General features: G+C 38.9%; 1 protein-coding gene and 1 pseudogene across 1 annotated transcript; one reads left to right on the top strand and one right to left on the bottom strand.

Annotated features, from left to right (window-relative positions):
- Nucleotides 1-9,940: 9,940 nt before the first annotated feature.
- LOC130078792 (matrix metalloproteinase-18) lies at nucleotides 9,941-19,297 on the top strand. The gene is made up of 10 exons (XM_056244469.1): nucleotides 9,941-10,060; nucleotides 12,850-13,085; nucleotides 13,158-13,306; nucleotides 15,930-16,055; nucleotides 16,318-16,479; nucleotides 17,454-17,571; nucleotides 17,681-17,814; nucleotides 17,899-18,058; nucleotides 18,172-18,275; nucleotides 19,197-19,297. Exons 1-10 carry the CDS (start codon nucleotides 9,950-9,952, stop codon nucleotides 19,295-19,297), a joined length of 1,401 nt encoding a protein of 466 aa, XP_056100444.1. The 5' UTR covers nucleotides 9,941-9,949.
- LOC130079144 (5S ribosomal RNA) lies at nucleotides 10,738-10,854 on the bottom strand (annotated as a pseudogene).
- Nucleotides 19,298-21,323: the final 2,026 nt, after the last annotated feature.

Raw genomic sequence — 21,323 nt, 5'->3', positions numbered from 1 at the left:
TCGGGAGTGTGGCGTGTGAGCGTGTGAAACCAATCAAATGCGGGTGTCTCACGGCCAATGCGTGAGAGTTGGCAGCTATGTGACATGTTATTAGGCATCATTTTAAACCATACATTTATTTTTAAATCACAATTCCTATTTATTTATTTATGCACGCATTAAGTGACCATGATAAAAAAAAGTCTAAAAGTGGTGAAAAATGAATCAGTGACAAGTTAAAATATACATTTCCCCCATTGTATATTCAGATTTGTCATTTATCCACATCAGAAGAGGGTATAGGCAAATCTGTATTTGAGTGGATTTTAATACGGATTTACACATACACGCTTTATATATTTATATGTCCAAGCTCCTACCTTTTTTTATTTTAGGAATGAAGAATGATCCCTGACGGGGAAAAAACATGTTGTAAATAAAAAAATTCCCTGACTACATCCTGAACCAACAGACTGTCAACGCAGAGCTTTATGTGTCATCAACACTATTGATAAAACTGATTACATAATAGCAGATGTAGAGGTGGTGGTGCCAGATTCTGTGGGCAAAGGAAGTGATGACCACCTGATTTATAGACAGGCTGTTACCAGTAATTCTGCCCAGATTAGACAATCGGTGAAGTTTGAAAGGGGCTGTTTTTTATTTATTATCTAGAATCCCTGAGTCAGTGGAAGCACTTCTGATAAACAGCTATTGGTCACATGTCTTATTCTGGAGCTGAGAGTACATGATTATGAACCAAAGTATTTAAAGGGATACTTCAGGATTTAGCATTAAGCGTTGCATCAGTAGAAAACCTGTAGTATTTTCGAATTACCATGCTTTCCTCCCTCATATCCCCCTGAGATGAGAGAATTATGTATTTTTTGTCTGGAAAAAATCCTCAGATGACGCAAAAATCGTCATTTTGCATCATCGGAGGATTTTTTGGCCAGAGGCTAAAAACTACAGCCAGTAGAAGGAGCTGTTCCGCATGTTTTCAACCCGCCCATAGATCTCATTCACAGAATGTACAAAATAGTGTCAGCCATCTTTTATTTGGAAGCTAAGCTAACAGGCTCTTGTTCTGTGGAGAAATCGGAGTAGTAGGGGTTACCATACATCCTCTTTTTCCCGGACATGTCTGGCCATCGAGATCGTCCAAAATGTCCGGGATTCAGCTTTTGCTTTCTGCAGTCGCCATTCATTGTTTACATGCACACCTTTTGTTTCAGTCTGACTGAATTCATTCCGATTGGTGAATCTGAATGTCGTGTTTACATGAACGCTAAACAAGTGATCGGTAGCATTGCTAAGAAAATTCCCACTCCTCCGTGAGATACGAGACCGGTGCGTCTCACAGGTGTCGCTCATCAGTAATCACGCCACCGGCCTCGCGTCGTTCTCCCGCGGCCCTAGCCTCGTCCTGCTCGCCAAACATGATGAATGGCGAATTTAGAACGCAAAAGCCTAATCCTGGACATTTTGGCTGATCACAAAATCCTGGGTAGACTTGTCACGGAGACTCACTAGTAGCCTAGCCTTGTTGTTTAACTGCGCTCTCTTACCGGTAGGCGTGGCTTGGGAGTGGCCTCCTAGGGCAGCGAAGCAAGTGCATTCTGGGAGTTGTTATCTTTCATGCCAAAAAGCAAAAAATACATTTTCTGGCTTTTCTCAGTCTAGAAGGCTCCAAATGAAATCCACATTTCTACTACTACATAAATGACCCATTTTAAATACACAATCATCATCAATCGTTTTTTTATATTAAACTATGTTATTCTCTTATCTAAGACGAGTTGATACATACCTCTCTCGTCTCGTGCGTGCACTGAATCGCTCTGTCGGGCGGAGAACTTTGAGAGCAGTTAGCTTAGCCCCATTCATTGTACACTCTCAGAAAAAAAAGTACAAAACGGTACCTTTAAGGAACAAAAGCTTGTCACTGGGGTGGTGCCCTCAAAGGTACATTATTGTACCTTAAGTCAGAGGAGCAAATTTGTACCTTACTTGTTTGTACCTTCTAAGGGCCAATACTGTACCTTTGAGGATCAATAATGTACCTTAGACAAAGGTACAATAAAGTACCTCTGGAAAAGGGTACAATTTTGTCCCATTAAGGTACCGCCCCAGTGACAAAGCAATTTTGTACCTTTAGGTGGCAAAAAAGTTCCTTTTTATTCCTTAAGGAGTGAAAGAAAATAAAGGCAAACAACAACTAACTGAATTTTAGAGATTTATTTTAGTCCTTTAATTCACAGATTCGATAATAATTCAACTCACAACCATACAATGTAACATCCCAAAATAAAATGCCACAATGTTTAGGATGTCATGTCTGATATAAAAAAAAAAACAATAATATATATATATATTTTTTTAAATTAAATATTTTTTAAGAAGCATTTCATTGACCAACTGACCAAATGTGGCTCATGTGCATGAACAAGTCCGATGTGATGGATTAACGTCATCAGTGTGAAGGCTCTTCGAGAGCATTTAGGACAGCTGAATGGTGTAGGCATTGCGGTTGTTGATCAAGCTAAAATGTTGATTACCCTGGTCACACTAACAGGTAGAGGCTTATCACCAACCTCAGACATTTTTAGAACATATCGCTGAATGAAAATTAGGGTGTTCTTCAGACGAGATGGATATACCACGTTGTAGATGAAGCACAAAAAGCAGCAATAACACCTTCCTCCAAAGCAAGCGCCCTGCAGACTGACTGCCCATCCAGTTTGACCACTGCAGGGACCCTTCGAGTCAGCACACTCCTCCGGTCAGCGACAGCGTCGAGATGTACAGTAGGATATGGCGATGGTGGCTGATCCTGCAAGAGATCATAAAGTAGTTAAAATACAGAAATGCAGAAATCTACCACAAACAAACCAACTGTTCATACACACATACATACATACTCTTGAGGTGTCGTGGGCTAGGCATGAATAGACCTCACTTTAGATGAGCTCACAGAAATAGTTAACTGACCACTACTAAATGCTTTATAACTACCCGAATTAACCCTGAATTACAGCATAAATACATGTTAATAAAGCATTTATTAACACACTAAGTAACCATCACTATGTCTGAATAATAAGATGTATGAATGTACATTTAAATAGTTTATTAATCATTTACTTACACGTTCTAAGTAATCTTATGAACCACTGAAAACTCTTAAATAACTGGTTTATAAAAAATGCAATTATTCATTTAGAAATAATAAATTGATCATTAATAAAGGATGAAATACAATTATTAAATAAATTGTAGATATGCTTGTAAATCACGAAGAAAGCATTTATAGCTGTATTTATAAACTGCTTATTAATGTCTATTAATGCTTTATGAATGATGAATTAACTGTTTACTCATGCTTAACTAATGATTATTAGCGTGTAGTTATTATAAAGTGTTACCAAAACTTCTTCAGTGGTAACCTTAAAGCGATATTATATTGCTATGAGATTATACCCTCTCCCTCTCCCTCTCCCTCTCCCTGTCATTTCCGTCAATAGAACCAACGTGACCTGCACGCCTGCAGTAGTAGTAGTTTTTTGTGCAGAGTTGACGAAGTATCAGGGAGAGGGAGAGGGAGAGGGGGGAGAGGACTTTTCACGAGTGAAGATATTACAGCGCCGAGTCGAAGTGCTCCCAATAAGTGCTATTCCGCCATACATTATAGTTATCCATTTTACCCGCTTATAAAAAGCGCCACATTTTATTTAGTGTCACCATACTTGGTCGTGTAACTACTCATGTAACTATATTTAAATAGAGAAAACGTGGATGTGTTTGGTCGCTTCTAACTTCATCTCTGTTTGGCCCATATACAATGAATGGGGCTAAGCTAACTGCTCTCAAAGTTCTCCGCCCGACAGAGCGATTCAGTGCACGCACTGAGACGAGAGAGGTATGTATCAACTCGTCTTAGATAAGAGAATAACATAGTTCAATATGAAAAAACGGTGGAGTATCCCTTTAACAAACAAGCATGCAATGGCAACACTTGGAAATTTGTGGCGTACGGGAGTCACATTGTTCTACATTGTACAGTAGATGCCATCTAGGCTTGGCTATGACTCTGTCCTAGGGCACTACCAGGTTTTTATGACATGTGTTAACTAGATCATTTGGTGAGATATTATGTGAGTCATCTGAATAACCAATTTCCTATTCCAAAATCAGATATACAGGCCAAAGGCAACAGTTTCAAGCCTCACCTCTATTAGGGACGGTTCACACAGAATGTAAGTGGACCAAACAATATGGCAAGCCAAAAGGGTCAGAATTATGCTGTGGATTAATGGTATTTACATCCAAAACGCCATATCTGATGGCATTTAAGACAGTTTTAGTGCCGAATTCTGGCCCTTTCGATAAGTCTTGTGGCAAGCAAATCGCCGTATAAAGCAGTGCTTTTCACAAACACTATAATGCCATAAAAAACATGATTCATCTACAGCGTAAATCTGACCCTTTTGACCTGCTAAAGAAAAACAAGTAGTGCAGTGGAATGGAAAAAAGCAATGTCAAACGAGCCCTACACTGCAAAAACACAACAATGCATTCGAAAATACACTTATAATGAAAGTCTATAAGGCAAATTTTGTAATTATAAAAGCGTTTTGTTTGTTTTTATAAACTGTGAGACAAGTCAAAATTACTTTATTTCTGTTTTAACAATATCATTTATTTACACCAAAATGTTCCTTTAAAGGGGAACAGATGCAGTATGAATGTAGCCTATTCACATAATATTAGTCAAGCATGTTGAGTGTCTGGAGTCTGAGACAGACTTTTCGGTCCATAGTCCATTTAGAAACCATTGGAGTAATTCAGGAAGTACATGAGGACTGAGATAGACCTGTAATACAAGGAGTTGGGTTTTGAAAGTTTATTCATCTAAGAACAATTTTTCTAATATGTATCTAATAAGATCAAAGGATATTTGTTCATCTACTTGATTTGAAAAATCGGGTACATTTAGCAATATAGCGGGTGAATTATGTTTATGATGTATATTACGATGTTATGATGAACTATATGCCTTTTTCCACTGAGTTGTTCAAAGCGTTTCTAATAGGGGTCCAATATATTGTGTCACATATACACAATTATGCATTGTGTCACATACACTCACCTAAAGGATTATTAGGAACACATACTAATACTGTGTTTGACTCCCTTTCGCCTTCAGAACTGCCTTAATTCTACGTGGCATTGATTCAACAAGGTGCTGAAAGCATTCTTTAGAAATGTTAGCCCATATTGATTAAATGTTGGCCCATATTGATAGGATAGCATCTTGCAGTTGATGGAGATTTGTGGGATGCACATCCAGGGCACGAAGCTCCCGTTCCACCAAATCCCAAAGATGCTCTATTGGGTTGAGATCTGGTGACTGTGGGGGCCATTTTAGTACAGTGAACTCATTGTCATGTTCAAGAAACCAATTTGAAATGATTCGAGCTTTGTGACATGGTGCATTATCCTGCTGGAAGTAGCCATCAGAGGATGGGTACATGGTGGCCATAAAGGGATGGACATGGTCAGAAACAATGCTCAGGTAGGCCGTGGCATTTAAACGATGCCTAATTGGCACTAAGGGGCCTAAAGTGTGCCAAGAAAACATCCCCCACACCATTACACCACCACCACCAGCCTGCACAGTGGTAACAAGGCATGACGGATCCATGTTCTCATTCTGTTTACGCCAAATTCTAACTCTACCATCTGAATGTCTCAACAGAAATCGAGACTCATCAGACCAGGCAACATTTTTCCAGTCTTCAACTGTCCAATTTTGGTGAGCTCTTGCAAATTGTAGCCTCTTTTTCCTATTTGTAGTGGAGATGAGTGGTACCCGGTGGGGTGTTCTGCTGTTGTAGCCCATCCGCCTCAAGGTTGTACGTGTTGTGGCTTCACAAATGCTTTGCTGCATACCTCGGTTGTAACGAGTGGTTATTTCAGTCAAAGTTGCTCTTCTATCAGCTTGAATCAGTCGGCCCATTCTCCTCTGACCTCTAGCATCAACAAGGCATTTTCGCCCACAGGACTGCCGCATACTGGATGTTTTTCCCTTTTCACACCATTCTTTGTAAACCCTAGAAATGGTTGTGCGTGAAAATCCCAGTAACTGAGCAGATTGTGAAATACTCAGACCGGCCCGTCTGGCACCAACAACCATGCCACGCTCAAAATTGCTTAAATCACCTTTCTTTCCCATTCTGACTTTCAGTTTGGAGTTCAGGAGATTGTCTTGACCAGGACCACACCCCTAAATGCATTGAAGCAACTGCCATGTGATTGGTTGATTAGATAATTGCATTAATGAGAAATTGAACAGGTGTTCCTAATAATCCTTTAGGTGAGTGTATATTCCAATATATTGTGTCACAATGTATCGCAATACAAAAATGCAACAATATGTATCATGGACAGTGACAATCTGTATTGTGTATAGTTCACCCATAACATCATAAACATCAAATCTCGCACCTGTTTGTGGTCGCCGTTGGCGTTTCATCCATCCCTCTGACGCTTCTTTCTGAAGAGTTTTGATTCTCCATGCCAAATATCCACTTCCATCTTCTTCATTGGTAATAATGCTCCTATGACCAGAACAATACACAGACCTAGTAGTTATACATTACACAACTAAGGAAATAAATGCCATATCAATTATAATGTAGATAATCTTTACTCTGCAATATACAGAGTATATCCTCCTCCTGTAAATCAAAAAGATTGAGAGGCAACAGCTACATAACCAAGCTTGCTCCTGGGGTCAGCCAAGCATGGGAATAGAGAGATGTTTCCCTTCGCATATGCTTCCTTTAAACGCCGGGAAGGGCTTGTTCTAAACACACACACACATAAACCAATTACAACCCATACCATCATGAACATCAATTTACAAATTACTGTATGAACAACCTACGAGCGTATTCGTTTATGACCTTCTCGCCTCCAGGGCTGCTCTTTAGGATATCTCCGATCATCTGGAGGGGGGAATGATGCAATGCAACATGACATCATGACTTTGCGTAAACATACACGCCACTTTCAAGTCAAGTGGCGTGTTATCTATACGCATTTTGAGCTATCCGCGTGTATGTCCACGCCGAAACGAACCGTCATTTTTTGCGTGTATGTCTACGCCATTAAATGTCAGAGTGATTCCGCGTGTATGTACACGCCGTTAAATGTCCGAGCGAAACGAAGCAAAATGTAGATCTACATCTGGGGAGCGATATTTTTTTTTCCTAGGATGGTAGGGGAAGACTCATAAATGGTATTAACCCCATTGACGGGTAGGTTTAGGGACGGGGTTGGGGTAGGTCATATATTTATATATACAGTAATATAACGTTAAGTCAACGGCGTTGATAAATATGTGTGTGTGATAAACATGATTTTTTGTGACCACAGAGAGTCAGGGCCTCGGTTTAACGTCTCATCCGAAGGACGGTGCTATTTGACAGTATAGTGTCCCCGTCACTATACTGGGGCGTTAGGACCCACACAGACCACAGGGTGAGCACCCCCTACTGGCCTCACTAACACCTCTTCCAGCAGCAACCTGGTTTTCTCAGGATATGCGTGTTGATAGCACGCCAAAAATGGAAATACGAATTGGCGTGTCATACATACGCCATTTCATGAGATCAGTCTGTGCAATATTGAGCAGAGATGACAAGTGTATATAGTTTCAAATATCTTTATTATTTAAGTCATTTTATATAGATGGCAAGATTGGAGATCCTTACTTGGGAAAGATGGCGTCCTGACGTGCCCTCAGTATCTGCTAATTATGAGTTTGAGCTTAAAGAATCTTCAATATAAACCATATCAATGGTCTGATTGATCTGTTCATACTACTTTGATAGCATGCTATACAGCTATTGAGAATTAGTCCAATAGACAAATTAGCATATGGAAATTGGTGAATATTGCTGATAATAAACAAAACTTGATAAGCATGTCAAACAATATACCATCAAGACTTGCTGTGTCTGGGATGAAGATTTCTAGGACTCAACGTCCGGTCGTGTCAGCAGATATTCGAATGCTTCCTCATCAACCTCTGTCTTCGAGTCATCAAAGACTTTAACATCCAATTTGAAGATCAAATTTCTTGGCAACTGAAGGAAGACAAACCATTGGCAAATTGACAAAGGCCAGCAATGACAAAGGAACTAAAACAGTTATTTTTATACCCCATACGATACAATCATACACTTATTATATTCCTATTGAAAATAACTTTCAGAGGGAAAAGTATTAATGGTATTAACAATGTTAAAGCTTGTTATCTCTCACCACATTACAAAATCGTCTGAAATGTAAAAGGTGTTCTTCAAATCTTTGCAATTCACTCTGACAACGTTGTTGGTTTGCATCCTGGAGGAACCAAAAAGACAAAGTTAAACATATGGCGATAACAGTCACAGTCAGATAAAAAAACAAACATTTGGTAACACTTCAGAATACTGTTCCGTCATTAATGAATAACTACACATGAACAAATGAGTAACGCATTATTAACACTCTAGTAACTACTATCAACTAACAAGAAACTTTGGATAATGAATTAGTAAGTAATAGTGCACAATTAAATTGGTTGTTAGCTAATCAGTAACTACTACTTTTTTCATTCCTCCCTGAGGACTAAGAACTACTGTATACAGGTTCATAATTAATGTGCATAATGTCCCCAGGAACTAGGGACTTTGGGGTGGTACTCTGTGTGTTTCTAAATGAAGTTCCGGGTAAAAATTTCTCCCTCAGAAAGTCCCTGCTTGCGAGGTAGTACTTTTTCCAAGTTCAGGAACTTTTGGGGGTGGGACTTGGGCGCTGAACATGCTGATTGGTTGAGTTCATGCCGCATTTTATTCCGTCCACCATTTTTTAAAATCTGTTGCGTTGCGTGCAGTAAGAGTTGTTTGCTATTCGAATCAACAATGGAGTTAAAAAAAATACGACAGATGGAACGACGACGAGGTTCAGGCTTTTTTTTAGCTTAAATTCAGAAGGTGAAATCCAGCGGGAACTGTAAAGTAGCGCGCAGTCCTACGTCACTCACCGGACTAATTTGCCTAATCTCCACGGTACTTTAGACCTCGATGGAAACGCAGACAGCAACAGGGGGAAAAAAGCTCCTGGGAAAAAAGTTCCTGGGACAAATCGTTTTTCGGTGGAAACGCAGCTTATTTAATTGAGCATAAGTTCCACTATTACACTAAAATACAGTTGTTGTTGTTTCAGCAATGCAATAGAATAACAATTTTTGGAACCTCAAGTAGCTTTTGGTGAACAATTCACTTTTTTTCTTACATTTGAGTAATCTAAAGAATCTTTTTCCACTATAAAGAACCTTTGTAGCATGGAAAGGTTCTATGGATGCTAAAGTTTCTTCATGGAACCAATGCCAATAAAGCCTTAAAACATTTATTTGTAAGTCAATTATTTAGTACAAATTCTCCAAAATAATACTATAGTAATAAGGAAAGTGCAATTAATTTCCTTACACCTCTGCCCTATTTACAGACATACTAGATGCTTTTATGGCGCTGATTTATGGTATTATAAACTTGTATGTTCTCATATCGCATTTTGATCATTTATTTAATAAAGCACATTACCTAACTTTAGTGAAAAGCAAAACACCTGTAATGTTCCTGCACAGTGTATTGAGAGATTCCTCACTGTGTGCTTGTAACAACTTTACAAAAAAAAACCCCCCGAAAACTCCCCCACAACACCGCAGGGCCAAATCTTTATAGCCATTTTGGCTTAAACTTTTGCATAGTTCCTATACCATATAATCAGTGCTAGAAACCACAGTGTGCTGCTTGTTTTGACTTGAGCGTGCATTTAATGAAGGTAGTCTGTTTAATGTTTGGATGTCAGGACAGTCATATATAAAGCTCTCTCTGAGAGTGTTGAGTGCACAGCAGACATGGGGAATCTCTGGCTGGGTCTCTTCACTCTGCTGCAGTCTGCTGTCCTGTACGCCTCCCCGGTGCAGACTGTAGGACTGTCCAGCCATGGCCACCTGGAGTTTGCAAAGGTAATTAAGGAAAAACCACCTATATATAAAATATTCAAATGCAGTTTTAAGAAGAAACTCTGAATGGTGCTTGTCTGTGCAAAACTGCACCAGCACAATGCTTTGTTGTGAGTGTTGCTATTTGAATGTGCAGGTGTTTGCAGGTCTTTCCTTCAAGTTATATAGATAAAAGCATCTAAATGGCTTGTCACTTGTTGTTTAAGTTTAATGTAAGACCAAATATTCACTATAGGGTTCAAATCTGGACTCTGACCAGGCCAAAACATGAGCCCGATGGACTTATAATAATAATAATTCATTGCGTTTATATAGCGCTTTTCTCGGCACTCAAAGCGCTTTACATAGAAGGGGGAATCTCCTCAACCACCACCAATGTGCAGCATCACCTGGATGATGCGACGGCAGCCATATTGCGCCAGAACGCCCACCACACACCAGCTTACTGGTGGAGAGGAGACAGAGTGATGAAGCCAATTGGTATATATATGGGTTAGGAGGCCATGATGGACAGAGCCCACTGGGATTTTTTGTGACCACAGAGAGTCAGGGCTTCGGTTTAACGTCTCATCCGAAGGACGGTGCTATTTGACAGTATAGTGTCCCCGTCACTATACTGGGGCGTTAGGACCCACACAGACCACAGGGTGAGCACCCCCTACTGGCCTCACTAACACCTCTTCCAGCAGCAACCTGGTTTTCTCAGGAGGTCTCCCATCCAGGTACTAACCAGGCTCAGCCCTGCTTAGCTTTAGTGGGCAACCAGTCTTGGGCTACAGGGTGATATGGCTGCTGGCTGACTTGTTCTCAAGCCACTTCTTGGTTATCTTTGCAATTTGAGTACGAGCATTGTCTTGTTGATAAATAACATCTGATCATTTCTCTAGAAGCAAGCCATTCTGCAATATTCTCCTGTAGTCAAAATCATTAAATGCCTTTTCACAGTGAAGTAGCGCACCAATACCAGCAGCTAAAAAGTCTCCCCACACAATGACACTCTTCTTCCATGCTTCACTGTGCTGCATTTATTATTATATTTCTCAGCAGATTTTCAAAGACCGCTCTGTAGCATCAGCATTTACTCATGTTTCATTATGATTCATTACTCCACACACAACTTCCCATATTCTACCAAAAATTCATTCTGTCTTTGATGTTAGACAGCAATGGCTTTTTAAGTAGTGTATTTGCTTACATTTAATTCCCTGACCAATAATTTGTGGTTAAGACACTTAAAAGCTTAGTGTTTAGCCATTTTAGGCTTGGTCTGAATAATTAAGTAAAATTGCAAAACATATTATGCAACTACAGTAAATGTTATTCCTCTGAATGTTTGGAAAGCTGCTAATTCATTCATTCGGATATGATAACAGAAAAAAATGCTAAATGTTAATGAATTAGCTGAATGGTTAATTTTTCAGATTAAGCTTTACTGAATATTTCCATCAGTTTCATCCATAAAGTCTTGATCTTTTGCTTTGTAATGCAGGAAGATGTATATGATGTCACATGATGTTTCAGAACAATTCATTTGTGACTTTACGCTTCACCACAGTATCCTAACAAACTAAGGGAAGTCAGTGTGCAATCATGGCAACTTCCACTATTCGAGTCTATCAACAACAGCTGTGTCGCTGTGTGAAAATTCGGATGTGGTGATTTGCGTAAACACATTGAGCTGTCGATGATGGTGACTTTTTATAAGTGTATAATTGCGTAAAGAAAGAGCATGATTCAAAACACACTGATGTAGTAGTACAGTGCACATGAATGGGCAGACTACTAAAGTTTCTGTGCTTGTCTTAAAATTATTTTCAAGTCTATACATTTAGAGTAGTTTGGCTAAAGGGTATGTTTTCTCAGCATAAAATAAAAGCGGTATTTATATGTGGCGATGTCCTTTCCTGCACAGTGGTGGAACTCTTGCAACGATTACAGTAAACCCTTTGGGCAACAGACTCTTTGTGAGTGATATTACGTAATTCAAACTGTTTTGAAATCCTTTCAGCTTTAATTTGGGGAATCCACGAAAGCCAAATGTATCTCAACTAGAACGATGAACCTATGATGGTGCATGTGACTTTGTGGTTAAACATCATGACTAGCTTAAATATGTGGTCTTATATGTTGCTGGGCGTTTCTAGGGTGTTCTGGGTGGTTGCTACAACCAAAACCCCACATGAAAAAATACTATATTGTATTAATATACAATAACACTGTATTTTATAGTAAATCTATTACAGTACCTGCATGCCAAAAAAGTCTCTTATGCTCAAGTCTGCATGTATTTAATCAAAAATAGTAATATTGTGAAATATTTTCACAAATTAAAAGAACTGTTTTCTATTTGAATATATTTTAAAATGTCATTTATTCCTGTTACGGCAAAGCTGAATTTTCTGCATCATTACTCCAGTGATCCTTCAGAAATCATTCTAGTATGCTGATTTGCGGCTCAAGTAACACAAAATCCAAGAAATCAGATCTATAATTTTGCCAACCAGTGTTAAATGCTGGGCATGACTTTATAAACCTACATGATAACATCAACAAGTAAAACCTTAATAAATGATTCCAATAAATGACATGTTTTTAATTGTGCATGGTCAGGCACAAGTCACGGCATCTTGCATGTATTCGAATCAAAAGGGAGCGACTTCAGTGAATGAAATGAATCAGTGCATGGAAGCAAATGAGAGTGATTCGTTTACTTAAATGATTTGAAGTTGGCTTGTTTGTTGTCTTGGAGTTTATGCAATGTCTTTTTACTTAAATGGGTTTGGATGAAACAGGTTTATCTGGGAAAATTCTACAACTACAAACCTGTAACTGGCCGACGGAGGCGTGCAGCAGGGCCTGACCCGTTCCAGGTCAAACTGAGGGAGATGCAACACTTCTTTGGCTTGGAAGAGAGTGGAGATGTGGATCCACAGACCGTAGCAGCCATGAGAAGAGCTCGCTGTGGTCTATCTGATGCTGAGCAGTTCAGAAAGACAATGCGATGGACAAACAGGACCCTAACATACAGGTGAGGTTCAGTGTACTCTCCCAGCAGAACCCACAGCGTGATGGCTCATAATTTCATATTTTCTGTGCGCAGAATCTCCAAGTACAGCTCAAAGATTACAGTTGCCCAGGTCAGGACAGCATTCAGACAGGCATGGAAACTTTGGGCTCAAGCAGTGCCCTTGAAATTCCGACAAAAGAAAAGGAGTGATGCTGACATCGTCATTTCCTTCAATAACAAAGGTGGGGGAGAAAAGCTGAACTTCAAAATTATGGAGCTGAGTAATAGTCATATGTATGTGTGTGTGTGTGTGGTTCTGATAAACCCTTTGTTTTGGGGACAAAATATCCTAAATCCTTGTCCCTATTGGGGATTTTTCTTTGCCCCCATGAAAAAAACAGCTTATAAATCATACTAAGGAAAGTTTTTTGAAAATGTAAAAATGCAGAAAGTTTTCTGTGATGGGTAGGGTTAGGGGATAGAGTATACAGTTTGTAGTACAGTATAAAAATCATTATGTCTGTGGAAAAAGTCCCCATAAAACATGGAAACCCAACGTGTGTGTGTATATGTGTGTGTTTTCAGGGAGTGTAACCCTAAATTAAAAATAAAGTAGTTGATAAAGTTAATAGTACAGCTGTAAAATCATTGTGGGATCTCCTTCAAACGTGTATAAAGCTCTCAGAATATTTGTGTCATTTAGTTACAATGGACTCGCATATTAACACAATTTTACAACAGTAAAACTAAAAATAGTGGCGCTATTAAAGGAGTTATACTCTGGCTATTTGAAAACTGAAGCCACGTGTAAAATTGTCTGAAGATAACAAAAATAATCTTTATCAGATAACAAAATACAACGTATTAGATATACAAATTATGTATGAGTTTTTTTGTGTATTTAATATTAATGTATTAATACATTGTGTATACATGTGTGTAGATGCATATCTTTAAAATATAAAATTCATTTACATATTAAGAACTATTTTATTTTAATATAATTATTATTTTAAAGAACATTAATAAAAACTAGTGCTGTCAAATCGATTAATCGCATCTAACATAACAGTTTGTGTTTACATAATATGTGTGTGTGTGTGTGTGTGTGTGTGTGTGTGTGTGTGTGTGTGTGTGTGTGTGTGTGTGTGTGTGTGTGTGTGTGTGTGTGTGCGTGTCTGTGTATATGTACATATACACATATATACTGTATATATATACAGGTCCTTCTCAAAAAATTAGCATATTGTGATAAAGTTCAATATTTTCCATAATGTAATGATAAAACTTAAACTTTCATATATTTTAGATTCATTGCACACCAACTGAAATATTTCAGGTCTTTTATTGTTTTAATACTGATGATTTTGGCATACAGCTCATGAAAACCCAAAATTCCTGTCTCAAAAAATTAGCATATTTCATCCGACCAATAAAAGAAGTTTTTTTAATACAAAAAAAAAAGTCAACCTTCAAATTATTATGTTCAGTTATGCACTCAATAGTCAATACTTGGTCGGGAATCCTTTTGCAGAAATGACTGCTTCAATGCGGCGTGGCATGGAGGCAATCAGCCTGTGGCACTGCTGAGGTGTTATGGAGGCCCAGGATGCTTCGATAGCGGCCTTAAGCTCATCCAGAGTGTTGGGTCTTGCGTCTCTCAACTTTCTCTTCACAATATCCCACAGATTCTCTATGGGGTTCAGGTCAGGAGAGTTGGCAGGCCAATTGAGCACAGTAATACCATGGTCAGTAAACCATTTACCAGTGGTTTTGGCACTGTGAGCAGGTGCCAGGTCGTGCTGAAAAATAAAATCTTCATCTCCATAAAGCTTTTCAGCAGATAGAAGCATGAAGTGCTCCAAAATCTCCTGATAGCTAGCTGCATTGACCCTGCCCTTGATAAAACACAGTGCACCAACACCAGCAGCTGACATCAGACCATCACTGACTGTGGGTACTTGACACTGGACTTCAGGCATTTTGGCATTTCCTTCTCCCCAGTCTTCCTCCAGACTCTGGCACCTTGATTTCCGAATGACATGCAAAACTGAGCAACAGTCCAGTGCTGCTTCTCTGTAGCCCAGGTCAGGCGCTTCTGCCGCTGTTTCTGGTTCAAAAGTGGCTTGACCTGGGGAATGCGGCACCTGTAGTCCATTTCCTGCACACGCCTGTGCACGGTGGCTCTGGATGTTTCTACTCCAGACTCAATCCACTGCTTCCGCAGGTCCCCCAAGGTCTGGAATCGGTCCTTCTCCACAATCTTCCTCAGGGTCCGGTCACCTCTTCTCGTTGTGCAGCGTTTTTTGCCACACTTTTTCCTTCCCACATACTTCCCACTGAGGTGCCTTGATACAGCACTCTGGGAACAGCCTATTTGTTCAGAAATTTCTTTCTGTCTTACCCTCTTGCTTGAGGGTGTCAATGATGGCCTTCTGGACAGCAGTCAGGTTGGCAGTCTTACCCATGATTGCGGTTTTGAGTAATGAAACAGGCTGGGAGTTTTTAAAAGCCTCAGGAATCTTTTGCAGGTGTTTAGAGTTAATTAGTTGATTCAGATGATTAGGTTAATAGGTCGTTTAGAGACCCTTTTCATGATATGCTAATTTTTTGAGAGGAATTTTGGGTTTTCATGAGCTGTATGCCAAAATCATCAGTATTAAAACAATAAAAGACCTGAAATATTTCAGTTGGTGTGCAATGAATCTAAAATATATGAAAGTTTAATTTTTATCATTACATTATGGAAAATAATGAACTTTATCACAATATGCTAATTTTTTGAGAAGGACCTGTGTATATATATATAGAGAGGGAGAGAATGGGAACTCAGAACACTAACGTGTCGTGTGGCACTTATGGCAGATCATGAAGATGGGTCACCATTTGATGGTGAGGGAGGCATCCTGGCGCATGCCTTCTTCCCTGGGCCTGGCATTGGTGGTGATGTGCACTTCGATGATGAAGAGGCCTGGACAACAAATGCCACTGGTAATAAAGGAAGAAGACAGTTGCAACATCTTTTGTTCACTGATAGAAGTAAAGGTGGAATGCCCTTTCACATGACTCGTGTCAATGTTACTTGTGCGTTTGAAGCTCTGACACAATCATGTTAATGCATTTGCTTAGTAAATTGCAGATTTGAGCTATACACTAAGAGTCCACAATTGACAGGTTTCTGCTTTGTTAATGTATACTCAAAATGTTTTCTGTGCTTACATGACGGGTGATGAAACCTGTGCATCTCCTTAAGGCTGTAACCTCCTCGCTGTGGCGGTGCATGAGTTTGGACATGCTCTCGGCCTTCCACATTCATCAGATCCTGGAGCCATCATGTTCCCGGCCTATAATTTTGGCTTGCACTCTGTTTTGCAGCTGTCTTTCCAGGACGTCAAAGATATACAGGAAATGTATGGTATGGTATGTCTGGGAATATTCTGTCACACTTGAGATATTCAAAAAGAAATGCAAGAACATGCATCTCTATTTTCAGTGTTGGGAAACTGTTAAGTTAAGATGTAGTATGTGTAGACAGTTGTTAAATTAGACACTAGCTATACTGTTCTGAAAATGAGTACAGAAAATGTATGCTAAAGTCAAATCAAAACTAATTTATTTAATCGAGTCATGAACCGTCTGAACAAATCCATTCTCTAGAATGAATCAAATTTCAAAAGATACATTTGATGGGATTGTGATTCATCCAAAAGAATTGATCTTTTGTTCATTTATTCTTCATGCAGGTGTTATGCCAGTTCTTTATTCTCAAAAGAAAAGAAAAACTTTTAATTCTGTATTAAAAATGATGTGTATCTACAAATATAGAACACGACTACAAAATAACAGCCTATAATAAATAACCTAATTTTAAATTGTGGTGATGCACACGCTCAGCACCCGCCAGTGACCGAAATATGAATCAGTGCATGCATGGAAGTCAACTAGAACGATTCGTTCACTTAAAATCTTAATTCACAAACGAAAATAAATTTTTTGTTTGGCTCATAAGTTGCAGCGAAGTAATGTTAGCTTGTTACTAAAGCCACATTACTTTGAAAATATCCGAGTCAAGCCGACATAAAAAAGTAGTTCGGTTAGTAGCCTAGAGTTGCTATTAGTTAGTTGGAGAGAGGCCATTCACAGAGAATGCGCTTTCTTTGCACTGTGAGGCACAGATTAGTGGAATGAAAAAAATGCAAGGCCTAGAGATGCGCTTTTTAAATTTAGCGCCGCGTTTTTAGAACCCTGTCATGCGCGAGAGATGCTGCTGCAAAATACGCCAGCGCAACGGTCAAGCAAGTCAATCAACCGCGTTTACATTCAAATAAAAAGTAGCGCAGTGGAATGGAAAAAACGCTTTGTATGTTTACCTTTTCTTTACTTCCAAAGGTAAGAGGGCATTAAGTTTGGACAGACATCCTCCGAAAACACCAGATAAATGTGATCCTACGCTGTCATTCGACGCTGTGACAGGCATGCAACAGGAGCTAGTTTTCTTTAAAAACAGGTAACGTTAGTCTGGCTCCATATGTGTAAAAAAAAATTCTCATTAAAAAAAGCACTCATTAATCGTTGCACTACTACTGTGTCTAACTTGACTAATACGCCTGTTGCAGGTTTATTTGGCGGGTACATCCCAGCTTTGAGAAAATAGGAATCACACTAATCACAAGTTTGTGGCCTGAACTTCCAGCTCACATAGATGCTGCCTATGAGAACACAAACCACAACAGCATGCTAGTTTTCAAAGGTGAGGTGTTCATAGCTCAACTTCATCATAAAGAACTGTTTCACCTAAAACTAGTAGTTTCATTCCATGTTGTGTCTCACACAGGCTCTCAATTCTGGGAGGTTAGCTCTCTCAAAGTAAAGCATGGCTATCCAAGAAACATCTCAGAATTTACATTCCCATCCACTGTTGGGAGCATCGATGCGGCCTTGTATTTCCGAGAAACACGCCTCACTGATTTCTTCATTGGAGGAGAATGCTGGAGGTACAAGAAATTGAACAAATTCTCTCTAACAGCTATTGATAATTAACAATGGCTTTTGCCAAGCACTTAAATCTCTATTTGAAGGATGTGTTTGTGTTTTCTGCTTTGTGAAGGTTTAATGAAGATGCAGGACAGATGATGGAAGGCTTTCCCAAGCCTATCGCTCATGAATGGCCAGGAATTGACTCTCCTGTAGATGCTGCAGTGGCCCATAATGGTTGGTATCACCTGTGGAACCAATCCCACACAAACTCACCGTGACAAATTTAATTTGCAATTTAAAAACCTTAGTGACCGTTTCTACACATTTTTGGCCGTTCATTTACACGACAACAGCGTTTTGGGGGCCTGAAAAGGCAAACTGAGAATGAGGTTCAATACCGTGACCGTCTCCGTGTAAACTAAAAAAATAGCAATTTGTGAAAAAGGTGACTTCGTGCACATGCGTATTACGTGGATATTTTGCGGATCGGTGTGAACAGGGATCGTTTTGACAACGGTGTCGTCTGTACGCAAAAAAACACAAAGGAAAAACGTTCCCATATTTAGTACATTAATGTTGTGCAAACGGACCCTGAGTTTCTGCAAAAAAAAAAAAAAAATGTAATGGTTTATATTTCACAATTCAGATGCAATCCTGAGTTTGCATCTATATAAATTCGATATAAGAAAAATCCACAGTGACCCAAATCAGCAGGCTACATATTGTATTTTTTCCCTTACTATCTTTTCTTTATGAAATAAAATGTATCTTGTTATAAGAATTTTGTGTTATTTTAACTGCAAAATTATAAAAATAAAAATTGTTTTGCAATATACAGTAGATAGATTTTTTTCAAATGCATGTTTGATACTGAAGCGTAAGAAAAATAAAGAAATGTGATGATAGTGAAAAAGAATTGTATATATTTTTATCTTTATTGTTTAATTATTCCACAAAAAAAATACACCATGAGTAAAACTTTCTTTAAAAAAAATATTCTGTGACCCAAATCTGCAAATAATATAAGTCATGATATATAGTGCCTTTTTTTCCCAGAGAAAAACAATGAGTTTTTCTATATTTTAACCAGCAATTTTAAGCCAAACTGAGGCAATATTTTCACACCTTTCAATATTTTTCTTTATTTTTGTCTAGGACGTGTGTATTTCTTCGTAGGACCTCATCAACTGGAATTCGACCCTGAAATCAGACAAGTAACTAAGAGAATGGCCGCAAACACATGGCTTCAGTGCTGAGAAATAACAGGCAGTTGATCAGCAGCACCACACCATCTATGGTGATCGGAACCAAATTGTGAATTATTTTGTTGCGTCAACCTTGTCCGGCTTGATGGTTTCCACATTATTCAAGTTTTTCATTAAAGGAATAGTTTAGCATTGAATAGTGTCCCGGGATTTTGAAGCTCCAAAAAGCGCATCCATCTATCATGAAAGTAATCCACACGAAGTGATGGGTTTTTGTAAAAAAAAGAAGAAAAAATCATATTTAAACTGTTATAAGCTATAACCACTGGCTTCAGCCGTTCGCGCGTTCACGAGAGAGTCGAGTTCCAGCGGAAGGGTGACCTCTGACCTGATATAAGCTCCTCTTTTCTTATATCGAAATCCTCTGACAATTTTCTTTAAAACTTCTTGTTTAATACTTCTTTTTCGTGACCTGCGTTTTGTTTCGCTCTATCCTCTGCACTTCCGTGTTCGTCAATTCTCACCTAAGCTTACGCTACGCCTACGTCATACGTCCAGTCGGAGGTCACCCTAATGCCGAGTTCACACTGAACCATTTTAGGCCTGATTTTCGTTTTTGTGAGATCGCTGATAAATGCCTGAAATCATAGGCAAATCGGTGCTCATTCACGCGAGTGACAATCACGCAGTGTGAATTATCAAAGACGCGATCTGAGAGAATCGTAGATCGGCGATGACCAACAGCCAATGAGAGAGCAAGATTCAGGGCAGCGGGATGATCGGGGAGGAGTTATAGACCAGAATATCAGTATTTTAATTGCATAATCTGTTTTTTTTTTCTCCTTTTCGCTGCAAATCAGTGCACAGACAATTTGGATCACAATCTTCTTGCAGGCTATCATTTTTAATTTCAGTCTCGCGCGAGAACTCCGGTCTAACGCTCGCGTGATCTTGCGTTATTTCCTTATCACCTCTCGCGTGTGTTTGGTTGTGAAACGTAGTTTGCGGACCAGACAGAAGTTGTCGGCAAATCTTTCTTTTGTAAAGTCATGCAGTGTGAAACCCCTGTCGCCGATCCATCTTGCTGTGTGAACACAGCAGCAACTGAATGCTACCCCAGATAGCCGTGCAGTGTGAAAAGAACAGTGACCCGACTACTTTGAAAATCGTGCAGTGTGAACTCTGCACAACGCGCTTACGGCCGTTGCTGAAAGCCAGTGATTATAGTTCACGAAGTTTTTAAATATGGATATTTTTCTTACAAAAACCCATCACTTCACTTCAGAAGGCATTTATTAACCCACTGGAGTCATATGGATTACTTTTATGATGGATGGATGCATTTTTTGGAGCTTCAAGCTTGGGCACTATTCAATGCCATTACAAATCTGGGAAGAGCCAAGATATTTTTCAATATATCTCTGATTGCGTTTGGCTGAAAGAAGAAAGTCATATACACCTAGGATGGCTTGAGGGTGAATAAATTATTGGATAATTTACATTTTTTTGTGAACTCTTCCTTTAAATGCTTTTGAAATGAATTGCCTCAGCTGTATATGACAAGCTGAGTGATGATGAAAGCGTGTATGTGTACACATTTGGTCTAATGTAGCTTTTCATGTGTCTGAATCCAACTTCCCCAAAATATACAGTGTTGTCTTTCTTTAATTAGTGCATGGCATCCTGTATGTTGTTCTATAATTTGTAAATTAGTTCATACTTCTAACTAACGTTTTAAAATCCATTAGAACCAAAACCATTTTAAACTGCCTGATGTAGTTTTGTACATAAATCTAGTTCATTAATTTAGCTTAGTTTTAGTACATGATGAATCTGCAAAGAGAGCACAGTTCTAAACTGACAATGATCAAAAATATGCTAATGTACTAAAATTAAACTAAAATAATAAATTAGCTTGATGAACAAAACTGTATTAGGAAGTTTAGAACTTGTTTGGTTCTAATGGAATCTATTTTAAAGCATTAGTTAGAAGAAGTTAGAATAACTCATTAAAGAAAGACAACACTGTATCTTTTTTGGAAAGTTGGATTCAGACACAAAAAATGGACCATTTAAT

This window comes from Rhinichthys klamathensis, unplaced genomic scaffold (genome assembly GCF_029890125.1).
Source record: "Rhinichthys klamathensis goyatoka isolate OS25496 unplaced genomic scaffold, OSU_Roscu_1.1 h1tg000027l_1, whole genome shotgun sequence".
Lineage (NCBI taxonomy): Eukaryota > Metazoa > Chordata > Actinopteri > Cypriniformes > Leuciscidae > Rhinichthys > Rhinichthys klamathensis.
Note: the sequence above shows the minus strand (reverse complement) of the source record. Positions and strands in the feature narration are given on the sequence as shown.